Source organism: Heliangelus exortis, chromosome Z (assembly GCF_036169615.1).
Source record: "Heliangelus exortis chromosome Z, bHelExo1.hap1, whole genome shotgun sequence".
Classification (NCBI taxonomy): Eukaryota; Metazoa; Chordata; class Aves; order Apodiformes; family Trochilidae; genus Heliangelus; species Heliangelus exortis.
The window spans coordinates 54,066,256-54,079,001 of NC_092454.1; the positions used below are offsets into that span (position 1 = coordinate 54,066,256).

Here is a 12,746-nt window from a genome sequence, read left to right on the forward strand (position 1 = left end):
AAAATGGCACAGCCCAAAACATGACCCACGGGAATACTGCAAGGCTCCCTTCTCTCTTCAGTCATCTTGTCCTGGATGGTGGCTCAACCTTCATCCATGCATGGGGGTGCAGAAAGTGTTTTCATTGCCCTTTATCTTTGCTCCTGCCCACTGGATCAAGGAGGAGCAGTGAGCAGAATGCTAAGGGGTGCTGTGTGACAGACACATCAAGGAGAGGGGCTAGGACCCATGCTGGCATGGCAAAGGGGGAAGGGGCAGAGAGGGGAGAGGGAGGGAGGTGTCATAGGGAGCAATGTCTAATTATCATTTTAAGTATTTTTGCCCCCTTTAAAAGCATTTTTACCTCTCAGAAAAGGTACTGACTTAACAGCATCTGAAGAATTGGCACATACTGAGCAGAAAGTCAACTACCTCTTGCAGCAGTTGACTGAAGCTGTAGCTGATTTCATTCCAAGCACACAGTGCTGTAGTTTTATCAGCATAAGCTTTCTCGTATGCCTGGCAGGTCTGATTAACTTTTGCTAAACTGGAGCTGAAAGGAAACAAACATACTGCAAATGACAAGAAGGGGGGAAGGGTAGAAAAGAAAAATAAAAGAAAAAACAATCTAAACAATCTCTTTTCTGTCATGTCTGTGAACATCTTCTACTGCTTTCCCTGGAGACCCTGAATGCTTGGACAGCGAGTTACTGTGAATTAGTGAGGGTCACTGCCATTGATTAAATTCTCTTTTATGTTTCCTGGTAGCTCCTGAATTATGGCAAGAGTTGAGCCTATTAATTTAACACTTTTTTTTTTCATTGACAGTTCTGATGGAGGAAAAAATCTGCAAGTCATTTTGAGCAGATAATATTGAATTAAAATAAAATTCAAGAACAAAATGGCATCTCCCTTTTATTCCCAGTTTCGTACTGCTACATGGAGAGAAAAATCAATAACCACTTGAAGCCTTAAGCACAAAAATTTTAATCCTCACAGTGGTGGTTTTTCTCTTAATTTATGCAAGATATGAACTAGATGGACTAGGACTGTGAGTAAAATATGGTAAAATCAGGAATATTGCCTTTTTGTATCACTCCTCAGCAGCTCCTTTTCTTACATAGTGACAAAAGACTATAACTCCTTAATAACATAATGAAGCACAAACCTCAGTAGCAAGGCTGTTGATTATTTTATGCTGGAAAATTTAAAGCTTGGTGGTTTTCAAAATGTATTTCTCTCTTTTGCTAAATTCCTGAATATGTACACATGTATTTAAGTAAATGTATGTATATCTACAAATACACACATACAAATATAAAGAATAAGAAATATTCTTTAACATACTGGCTTCAGAATGGTGCATGGGCATTTGTTTTTCATAAAGCAAAAGTGTTTTGGTGGCACCTTGAGAATGCACTGTAATTTCCAGAACTGTCCTGGGCAGGAGGCAGGGGCGGGGCTGGAAATGAAAGCCAACATACAAGAAGACATTTTGAGGCAGATTTCTTTATGGTCATGAAATCCTGGGCCTTAGCTGATCTGTACCAGTACCACCCTGACACATGTGCCTACCCTGGGTGTAAAATCTCCAAGGATGCCCACCTTAGAAAAGTCTTAGAAAAGTTGTCACCTTCTTCATAATTAGGAGGTTTTTAATTATTGAAGGCTACTCTGTCCCTATTCTGGTAGTCCAGCAGGTGCCACCTCACTTGCTCTTTCAATGCAGACCACATTTACCTGTTGCTTATCCTCCTGTGCTCTGGGTTCAGTTTCCAGGAAAAGGAGGCTTCCCCTGATTTCCCTGGGCTTTCCTGGGATCAGGATGATCCTGGGATCAGCCTCATGTGTGGGTCTGGCCATGCTGCTGTCTGCAGCAGACAACTGCCTACTGGGTTTGTGTGTATCCAGCTCTGTATATACACCTCTCATAATTACAGTCATGGTGGTGTTGCTTGGTTGTTGTCTGTCTAGAATAGTAATTAAAGGCAATTGATACCAGCAAGTCTCCACAAACACAGAAGCTACTAGTATCGAAACATAATCAAGACTGTTCCAGGTTGTTAGAATATTTTCTTCTAGAGGACTGTACTGGAGACCTGATGGTGTCCCAGTCTGTGTGCTATGGAGAACCCTTTGGCCATGATGGACATTTGTTTGCTTGGACATTATTACAGCTGTTCAAGAAAGAAAACACACTTCAGCTAGAGGTGCTGCATGGGAATACTGGCTCTCTGGAGATACAAACCAACAACAGAGCACAGCTGAGCCAGAATGGACTCACAGGCTATCAACCCTCTGATGACCAGCTGTAGTTCCCACTATTAGCCCCCACTGGTTGTGTGGTGAAGGTGTTATCTTAAGCCCCAGGGAAAGTAAGGTTAAACTAGAAGGTTTATGTTAATACTGGAGCACGGTAGAGGCTGGTTTACAGATAATCCATGGGATCAAACAAAACATGATGTCTCATAGGAAGAACTGCTTCTTCTTTTGAAGGCTGTGCTAAAAATGGATATTAGTTGTGAAATATTAGAGGTCTTTAGAAAGGCCCAAATGGTTTGAGATTTTCCTGCACAAGGAACACTATTGCTGTAACACAGTAGAAACTGAGCTGCATCAGCTGGCACCCTTCAGTGTGGGGGAGTCATTGGCTGAGCGTTTTCAATGCAGTGTCCCCTTCTGGGTCCAAAATGCCCTTAATTGATATTGATTCTCTTGATGGGCTTCCAAGCCTGTTGTCTCTTGCCTCAGGGAAAGGATATGGCCAAGCTGAGGTCTGAGGTAGGTGTATAATGAAGGTGATAATGTTAGACTATAGTAAAAGCCTCTCCGTCGGATTATGAGGGCTGTCAAGCTTATATTTATGCTTTTAGTTCCATACCATATCTGTTGCATGTGAAGCCTTTGGGTCCTAGCAGTCAAAAGAAATAAAGCAGCAAGAGACATTTACTTTCCCTTTCCATATTGCCTACAAAGGCTGCCTGCCACATTGTGCTGTCTGGTGTCTAGGTGCATATGTTCAGTTAAGAGATGTTTGTGCTTCATATCCTATCCTAAACCACTACTTTAGTTCTCACTAAGGCTGCCTGTGGCTTGCTGGTTGTAAAATTCATGTAAGAGAACTCCAAAGAATGAAAATAAGCTGTCTTAAATGTGCCCTTATGCTTTACAGATAATACAAATAACACACAGATTATCCTTATTTTTCAGGTTTTAGTGAAGAAGTGTTGCTGATACAGTTGGGATTTTACCCTCTGTGGCTTGCATGGCTTTACTTGAGTTAGCACTGTTTTCCCATCTGAGGACAACCTAATCACCAGCACATTCTTTTATTTCTTTAGCGGTGCCTCCCAAATTGAAGGAAATGAAAAACCAAGAGGCTGCTGTGGGTCAGAAGCTAGTGCTAAGGTGTGAAACCACTTCAGAGTATCCTGCACTCAGATTCAAGTGGTTAAAGAATGGGAAGGAAATAACAAAAAAAAACAGACCAGAAAACATCAAGATCCCAAAAAAACAAAAGTAAGTACAAGAACATTTCTCACAAGTGGGTCTGGGAGGGATGGGGTGAGCTGTTCAACTGAACACAAGTGTTGGGGTTGTCAATTGCTGTATCAGAAAGCAAAAAGCTGTGAGTTAAAGAGGAAGAAATTTTGATAAAAGAGACATTTTTTCTTTATTGTATGGATTAAGTGGTAGCATGGTATAAATATTTCATAAATAATTTTACACTTTCATTTTCTATTTATTTTCTGATAGCCAAAGGCTATAATCTTACCTAGTAAACCTTGGAGACAGGCATTTTTTAAGCTACTGACAAGAACTTATGCTTATTGTCTAAAATCCAAGCACATTTAAAATCATCAAAGCAATGTTGATTTGGAATTATTTTTGAGATTTGCTTTCCAAGCAGTCTAGTCCTTGAAAATGACTGAATGCTGCCTGCATTAGCTTCAATTGCCTTATGCAAGCTTGTGGTAGTCCTTTACCAGAGGCATTTCTGCACATGCAGCACAAGGCACAGATCTAGAAGATGTCAGATGAGTAGCAAAACCTGCAAATCTCATCTTCCTGGCTGGGGAAAAGCATCCCCTGCATGTGACTGATTACCAGTGCCAAAAGATGGTCTGGTGCCTTGTTTCTGCTGGGAAGGAGAAGAAGCTACACAATACATTTTCTGCACTGAGACAGGAGAAGGCTTTTGCTGTTTGGTCTCTGCCTTCTTGTTTAGGCTAAAAAGTTTCAGTTGTGGTTACTCATTCAGCAAAGGAAGCTATGAAAATTAATGTGAACACAGCCCTTCAACTCCAACTCTTGGTTTCAGCAGGCAGGGCTGCTATTTGCTGCACTGGATCATGTGTTCTCTTCATACAAGACACAGGGGATATGGGGCGGGTTCTGCAAGAGATTTTTCCTTCTAGTATGTGAAGTGTCCCCATAGTTTTTTTCAGGTCTCATCTCATGAGGTCTCATCTCATTTTGACAGCAGTCAAAATCAAACAGGCACTTGACCTTTCAGCATTACTCAGGTTAAAAAACAGACGTCTTGTCCTCCTGTACAGCCTCTTGCTCCAGAGCCTGGGGCACGAGTTGAAACAAGGAGGGGGGAAGAGCAGAATCACTGCAGCCCCCATGCCATTGTCGCACAGACAGCAAGAAAGAACCTGTGATGTCTTGTTCCAGCATTTGTGAAATGGAGCTGTTCCAGGTGGCAGATAGCCTGGCAAATTGGACCCATTTGCAGGGCCATATGTCTCTATCAGAGTTATTTTTTCTGTCTGTTCTGTAAAGAAAATGTTCAGGTCAGAGACTGGCCCTCATCTTACCCAGCAGCACAATGCTGCCTATGAGGGCAAACAGTATTTTCTCTTCTTACATATTGTCTGATACTGACTGACCAAACTCACTGGAGCCAGGATTTCACCTGGAGCTGAGCTTTGTCAGTTCAGCACTGAATCAGTAATCACCTTTTGCCAGCTCCCTTCTTTCTCTTCCTTCCCAACCCCGAAAGTCAGAGGAACTGTCAGAAGGAAAGCTAGCTAGTGGCTAATGATGTGGAATGTGTGAGATTATTTTTGAGGTCCATGTGCCAAAACATATTTAAAATTGCCCAAAAGGTAGATAATGAAAAACAGTCGGCCTTTTTCTGGATAATGGCAATCTGAAGTCCAATTTCCCCACCAGAATTGCAGAGTCTGGGCTTTGACCCGGATTTCACACTTCCGTGTGATTGCCCAGCTACAAGGGTATCATTCATGGAGTTTATTTCTCCATTTTCTCCATTTTCTGTTTTTAAAGCAGAAATGTCAGTCTGGGACAGAGAAGCCCTTCCAGTTAGAGCTGTTAAAGTCACTAAATGTAGAGTACAAAAAAGGGAAAGTTAAGGGACATTTGCTGTCATCCTACAGATTTTCTTTGCCTCTCTACTTTGAGATTTTAATTTGGGGACACATCAGGACTTTGCTATTTCTTCTTTTGCTGTTTTTCTGTGTTTTCAGGACTGAGTTGATGTGAACAGCTTAAGATGAGATAGATTTTATTGTGATGAAATTTAGGACATGTTCTAAAGCTAATGAAAAACTGAGAAAAATGCAGTGCAAATAAATGCATAAAAAACATGCATATTACATGCATTTACATATAAAAACGCATACATATAAACAAAGCTGTATTAAAAAGACCCCATCACAAATGAAATGAATTTAAATGATCATGGAGTTTTTTTCCCACTTATTTTCTGTGGGTTTTTTCATGACAGCACAGTGATAAATATTTGTCATGTTTGTATGCTGCCATATTGTTACAACAGGTATTTTAGTGCGAATTTTTCACTATTACCAAGTGTGGGAAAACATCAGCTAGGAAGGCTACAGCAGTTGTTGAGCTGTCCAGGATTGATGGCTATTTTAAAGGTCAAATGGCTACATAAAAAGTAGGCTATGTTTCTGAAGAACCATTAGCATGCAGGGTACTGCAGTCTTATTGTCTCCTTCAATCCAAACACTTGAGATTAACACTTTTCTATGCGTTTATAAAAAACTCACAAAGTTCATAAGTAATGTCCAACAGCCAGATGTGACTTTGCTATTTTCATATTTTGCCAGAAATTACCTTTCTCAATGTGTGATGACAGAAAAGATTCTGTTCATTGTTGGGAGAAAACTAAATGTTTCTGAGTTCTGGCTATTTACCTTTAGATTTTGTAACAAACTGTAAAACTAGCTGGTAGAATGATGAAGTGTCTAGCTCAGAAGCTAAAAATTAAGAACTTAGCTTTGCGTGTGGAGTAGGCATGGACAAGATAATAACGCAGCTTTGTGGGTTTTTGAGGGTATTTGGTCATTGTGAATACTACGGGTTTGAAAGATTTGCAGAAGTGGGGCAAATGCTGGCTGAGTTTTCTGAGGTTTTTTTAAGAGTTTAGAAGACTCTGGCAATAGAGGCCTCCTCAAAGCTTGGCCACCTAAGACAGGCTTGCATTCAAAATGATCACTTCTCTAAGCTCACCCTGACATTTGGTAACGTGACAGTACAGCATTTGAATCTCACAAAATAACTGTGCCCATTCTCATTACACTGGAAACTCAAGAGACTAAATAAGTTTGAATATTAATGAAAGGCATTTAAAGCACTCACTTTTCACCTTGAATTTGTCATGGAGTAAGAACATGCAGTCAGTGAGTATTTGCTCCTCTTATGATTGCAGATGATTCATGATGTCATGATTGAGTGATTTATGTGTCCAAGCTCTAAGCTATTCCTTTGTGTCAATGTATATCAAAAAAATCAGACACAAGACAAGCAAGGGCTTTTCACCTGCTAGCTAACTTCCCCATGACTGACCACTTGAACTTGTAACATGTAAGTTTCCTTCTCTGATTTCAGATGCGGGTGAAACCTGCATAGTTTTGTTTTGGGTACAGTGCCCTGCAGAGTCAAGCTGTCTTCCTTACATTACAGACTCCTTTATCAGGGTTTCATTTTTTGGGTGGAGAAAAGGTATTGCCACTTCCCCTAGCTGATGGCTTTGGATGCAATAGTGTGGGAGAAAACTGTGTGCAAGTGCCCTGTGCCTTGGGCTTCATCCAAGCTAAGCCTGGATATTTGCCCGCAGACAGGCAATTCTGGATGACAGATGGAGGCTGGAAACAAAATGAATTCAAGCAGTCAGATAACGTGGGCTGGGACTGCATTCTGTGGATGTATTTCTTTCCTTTTCATGTATGAATACAAGCTCAGCAGTGTCATAGTGGCAGTGAGCTAGATACGTAGTGCAAGAAAATCTTGCAGGGAGAGACATTTTTTGGTCTACCATGGTACAGCTTGAGAAAAGGACAAGTATTTGGATACAAAATCCTATATCATGGCCTTATACTGCTGTGTATTTCTAGGAGTTCTTTCCTTTGCAACCATTAATGTGTCATCTTCTGCTCTGAATATTTTGAGTTCTGTCCTGATATGTCTCAGTAGTATTCTTAAGGCTATAAATATTCATCTTATTTCTCATGCTCTCAGAGAGAAAACTCCTTACAAAGTTTTTCTTAAACAAAGAGCAAATTTGGCTTATTAGAGGTAGATTTTTAAGACATGATTGCTTTACCTATTTTATTGTAATCTTAAAATCATAAAAGGAAGACACAGTACCTTCCCTTTTCCTGTAGGCATCATGTAAAACAGACTAAAAATAAATGTGCGTGGCAAAGAGTTTCTTCTAAAGCCAATAGTGCCATAAAGATGGTTTGCATCAGTATTACTTAATACCATATGGAGAGGAAAAGAGGCTACAGCAGACATAGAGTGGGTGGTCAAATAAAAGTCATAAAGCTGCAGCTGTGCTTCTTGCTTATCATTGGGTTAAGGTGAGTTGCTAAAAAAAAAAAAACCTGAGGCTGTTTACTTTGCCATTTGAAGCACCCTGATGATACAGCCTTCTCCTCATCTAGACAAATGTCTGCAAGCATGGCTGAAATATAACTTGTGGGATACAGCAAATATTGCATGTCCACAGAAGCTGTTAGGTGGGTGCGTTCTACTACCAGGAGGTCTTGGAAAGCTCCTCAGACTATTACAAAATTAGGTGTGTAGATGACTGGCAGAAGTATTAAAGAGCAGGCTACTTTTCTTTGATATAAGTATAGCTGTTAGTCAGGTGCAAAATTCCCACCCAAAGAGATAGCAGCTTTCACCTTCTGGACACTTCTGTCAGTGTCTCAAGCACTTTTTTCTCATATATTCACGGCTGCCACCAGCCAGGGTCTGGTTTTTTATGCAGCCCTGGGACCTGAGCTGATTACATTGCTTGAGAAAGGAACCCTGTCAGCTATTCGGTTGCTTACTGTTTAAGCAAATCTGTGGAAATTGCTAATGCTATTTTGGCTGCTTCTCCTTCTTGCAAGCTCAGTGGCCTCAAGAAAGTAGGCCTCCAGAATATGATGGGAAACTCTTGTTAAGGGTTTCTACCAGAGCTGAGGTCTACATAGCACACTGTTCGCATACTGTGAGGGCCACAGTGTTAACTCCTCAGTGGTAGGATCTTCATGTGGAGGTAGGGAAGGGTGAGCTGCCCATATGAAGATGTTTGCTAACAGATGAGATAATTTACTGTGCTGGAGGGAGAGCTGGCTTACCAGGGTGGTTTGGAAAGTGGAGCTGAAACATTTTGGTTGCTGCAGTAGCCCACCTGATACAACAGACTTGTTTCTGTTCTAAAGCAAGCCTTGCTCAATGGTTCCCAGAAGGGGTAACCAGTTGTGGTTTCTGCAAGGAGAGCAAGGACAGACACATGGCTGTGCTGATGCAAATCAACTCTCCAAACATTGCTTAGCTCAGCACTCATTGCTAGAAACGAGGTTTAGAGTGCAGAACCCCTGGCTCCTGGGAGCAGTTGTTCGTGTTGGGGTAGGCCAACTTCAGGAGCAATGCTTATGCACTCAACTAAATGACTGTTCTGTAGATAAATGAGCAGGCTTTGCTACAGGCAAAAATTTACTCATAGGACTTCTTTTAAACAGAAACTGGGAACAGCAGTAATATGTGTATTTTCCCCAAGCTAGTCATTCTCTGCAGTCTAGGTAATGGGATTAGTGCCATCATATACATGAGTTGGGGACCCCTTGAATGACACCAGAACATGTTCCTACCAAATTAATGGGTAGGGAAGAGTTCTGCATTTTAAAATCTAATCTTAAAACCTTGGAGACTGATTAAATTATGTCTGTGAGCCAGGAACAAAATGTAGCTTCATGCAAATTGTGCTCCTGCCCATATTTTTTTGTTAGCGCCGGAGAATGATTTACTATTGGGGTTTCAGAGGTTGTTAGAGAGAGTGGTGTGTTCTAATCTCATGATTATTTAGTCAGATGTTGGAAACTACAGTACTTACCCAGAACTCTGCTACTGGCAATGTGAACCTGTAGGAAAGGGTAATCTATTTTAATATTATGCCTGTCTCCATGGCATCTGGATGGCCAGCAATTCAGCTGAGAGAGAAAGGTTGTTTTTCATATTTCCTTTAAGAACAAAGACTTCTGTCAAACAGAAAAACATAGACAAGTATCTTCATTTGAGTTCATTAATATGCCTGTTTTCCAGTAGCCTGTAAGAGAGTTTTGTTCTTTTTTTTCTCCTCCCTTCTTTCAAACATGGATAGTATTAATCTGTCAGTAAGAATGAAAGTCAAGACTCTCTGTTGAGAGAAAAAAAAAAAAAAAAAAAAAAAGAGTTGATGCAGTGACTGGTGCTCTAGTACGGGATGTTTACATGTTTTTTTCTGATTTCACAGGAAATACTCAGAGCTTCACATTTACAGAGCCACCTTGGCCGATGCTGGGGAATACTCATGCAGAGTGAGCAGCAAACTAGGGAATGACAGTACTAAAGCCAGTGTTATCATCACGGACACCAATGGTAAGGCTTAGCTCTTTATTTAACTGTCATGTTCAGAAAGACCATGTATTAAAGTTGCCACAAGGACAAAAGAAGGAGAGGAAAGCTTTGCAAGTGATGTGGAAGCAGAGACACTGAAATCTATTAGGTGTGCTAAGAAAATTGATCAGGCTTGACTTGTCTGGTATGAAGTTGAGATGTTTGGTTTTCCTTACTCAGAGAAATGGGATGCCTCCTGTGGGTCTCTGGGGAGGTCAGCATTTTCTGTGAGACACTTGCCAATATGAAGTCTAGGACACAGTCTAAACAGTCAAGATAAGAAGAGAATGAATGGCAGGGAATATTAGCCTGGTTCCCATAGTACACATGAGTCGTGGAGGTACTGTAGGTCTATGGGGAAGCTTTCACGTAACATAAAGAATGTCCTAGTCTGGACTTCTAAACCTGAACTCCTCTCTTTGTCTTCAAGTAATATTTGTATGGCTCTGGTTGCCACTGCTTCTACTTTCACAGATGCTGATATATTTTTTTGTTTGATTTCTAAAATAGTAATAAGAAAGGCATGAATGTATTTGAAGGCATATTATTCAAAGGCATTAATGTAATTCAGGTTCTCTAATTCAGGTAATGTGATCTAAACTTTATTTTTTGAGGCAGATAGCATTCAGACTTTCCCAAATGATTTAAAATTATAGATTGCTGTTTTTATGGGACCTCTTTACATTTCATTTACAAGAAGTTCCAGTTGCTTCTGACTGGATTTTGTGGGGTTTTCCATTGCACACAAATGTTTTAGCAGTCCTGTTTCTCCTTGAGAGTGCATTAGAGGCTGCAGTTCAGAAATCTTGTTTCATAAGTGTTGCAGAGTCAAATTCAGCTCTGGTAAGTCAAACTCTATTGTCCAGCCAGTTGTGAATTATCAAAGGAACATGCCCTCATTAGCAAGCAAAGCAGAAGTTCTGTTCGTATCTGAGATGGGCTTAAAGATGTTGTTGCAATGGGAATATAACGGGGATGCTTTCCTGTTCCACAGTGATCTGAAACAGCAGAAAGGCATTTAAATAAACTGAAAACCAAATGTAAAACTTTGCAGGTGGGATTTGTCTTTGGCTATCTGCTCTTTTGTTCTCATACAGACTTGTATACTTTGTGTACTTCCTATTCTGTTTCATCAGCTGAAGAATCTTGAGTGCTAGGATTTCATACTAGCTGTATGGTATTATAATCACAATCAGATGTTAACAGAGTGGTATAAAAGAGCAAGTGTTGTTTACCAAAATGTTATTAGGGGGGGAAATGGGTAGGTGTTTCTGTGTAGCTTTGTAAATGCTCTTGGTTTCCATGAGTACAAATTTTGGTTTCTCATTATATGCTTACACCAAAGCTGTTATACTGTTTCCAAGACACTGGAGTTTCCAAAACTCAGCTGCAGGAACTGTGCCTGAGCAGTAATACAGAGCAAGAAAAAAAAAAAAAATGCTTGGGCATCCTTTGTTACTTTCTCACACAAGGGATGGTGACATGGCTGGGGAGTGTATGTGGACCTCACTCCTGTGCTTCATGACATGGATTTTTCAACTTCCTCTGAGGTATGCTGAATGACAGCAAAACACTCCTGCTGCAGGGAGTTTGGTTTTGAATGAAAATGTTTGTAGGCAAGCCCTGCTATTTATGTTTATAACTTGATATGTCAGAATCTGTCTAATCTTATTGTGAAACTTCAGTTGTTTAAAACACAGCCATGCATGCTAACTCCCTCGAATGAGAGCAAGCTCGGATCCAATCTAAACCTGGCAGCTGGTCTTGTCTGTAAAGATCTGAATTTGAAACTCCGTGATATCTGAATGGGAACATCTTAGTGATGTTTGATAATCTAGAATGTGGCATGGCAGCATTCATTGGATGAATAAATCAATCATGCATATTTGGTTGCCACACATACATCTGAGCCCTCTCTACCTAATGTTGCTTATAAATTACCAGTAAAATTTTTCCTAATTTTCCTCCTAATAATGAAATTTTCCACCTGGATTTGAGGAACAGCACAGGCAACATCTGGCGTCTTAAGAGCAATGGATCCCTAAGGCCTCAGAGGGCAACATCTGCTTTGCTAACAGGGACAGACCCCCTGTGTGGGTGACCTCCTCACCCCTCCTTCCCCCACGTTCCCTGACCTCTTCCCCTTGCTAGCTTAATGACAGATTTGGGATCCAAACTCGGTAATGAGCCCTGAAGGGCAGTCATTACTCAGGTCTTACATATCTGTGTGGTCCTGAACTATTTATAAGAGAGAGTTGTTCTTTGGGGTTTTTGGGGGTTTTTTTTGGTTGGTTGGTTGGTTTGTTTTGTTTTTAAAAGAGAGCGTATTTAGCTCTTATTTGTTTACTTCCAGCCAAAGGGCTTTTGGATAAGACCTTGGGGTCTAGTACAGCCCAGGAGACTGTGGACATCTGAGAGGGCTGAACCTCTCAGGGTAGGCAGGAGTGTTGCTTCACTCCACCTCCATCAGATAGGGCAGCACTGGGGTAAAGAAAGAAGTGTCAGAGGGCTTTACTCTTGTTGTCATACTGACCTGCTCTGTTATGTGAACCATAACTTTAATTACGACCTTTAATTTAATCCCCTCACCTGGTCATGTTTGTTATTTGTGACCTGCTACCTGCAGACTAGGTCCTGCTTTCCCTTTATGCTGGGTGCTATAAGATTGAGGGTAGATAAGGTGATGGCATTTCTGGTCATGGGATTATTTTTCTTTCCACTAAAAGATTAGTGCTTTTAAGAATAAGAATCTGGGATGTAGTTCCTGTGAATTTTACCAAACTTTAATTTTTAGTTGAAATTTTCTTTGCTGATGTATGCCACAAAAGGGAACTTTAGGGACAGAT

The 12,746-nt window shown here is 40.7% G+C and overlaps 1 protein-coding gene across 9 annotated transcripts in view; it reads left to right on the top strand.

The window, feature by feature from the left end:
* Positions 1–12,746, top strand: part of NRG1 (neuregulin 1) — a 285,176-nt gene that overhangs the window by 135,182 nt on the left and 137,248 nt on the right. For all 9 annotated transcript variants that reach the window (XM_071730306.1, XM_071730308.1, XM_071730311.1 and 6 more), the window contains exons 2-3: positions 3,321–3,498; positions 9,758–9,882. In XM_071730306.1, coding sequence (XP_071586407.1) covers positions 3,344–3,498; positions 9,758–9,882 — 280 coding nt within the window. In that variant the 5' untranslated portion in view covers positions 3,321–3,343. The remainder of the gene's footprint in view (positions 1–3,320; positions 3,499–9,757; positions 9,883–12,746) is intronic.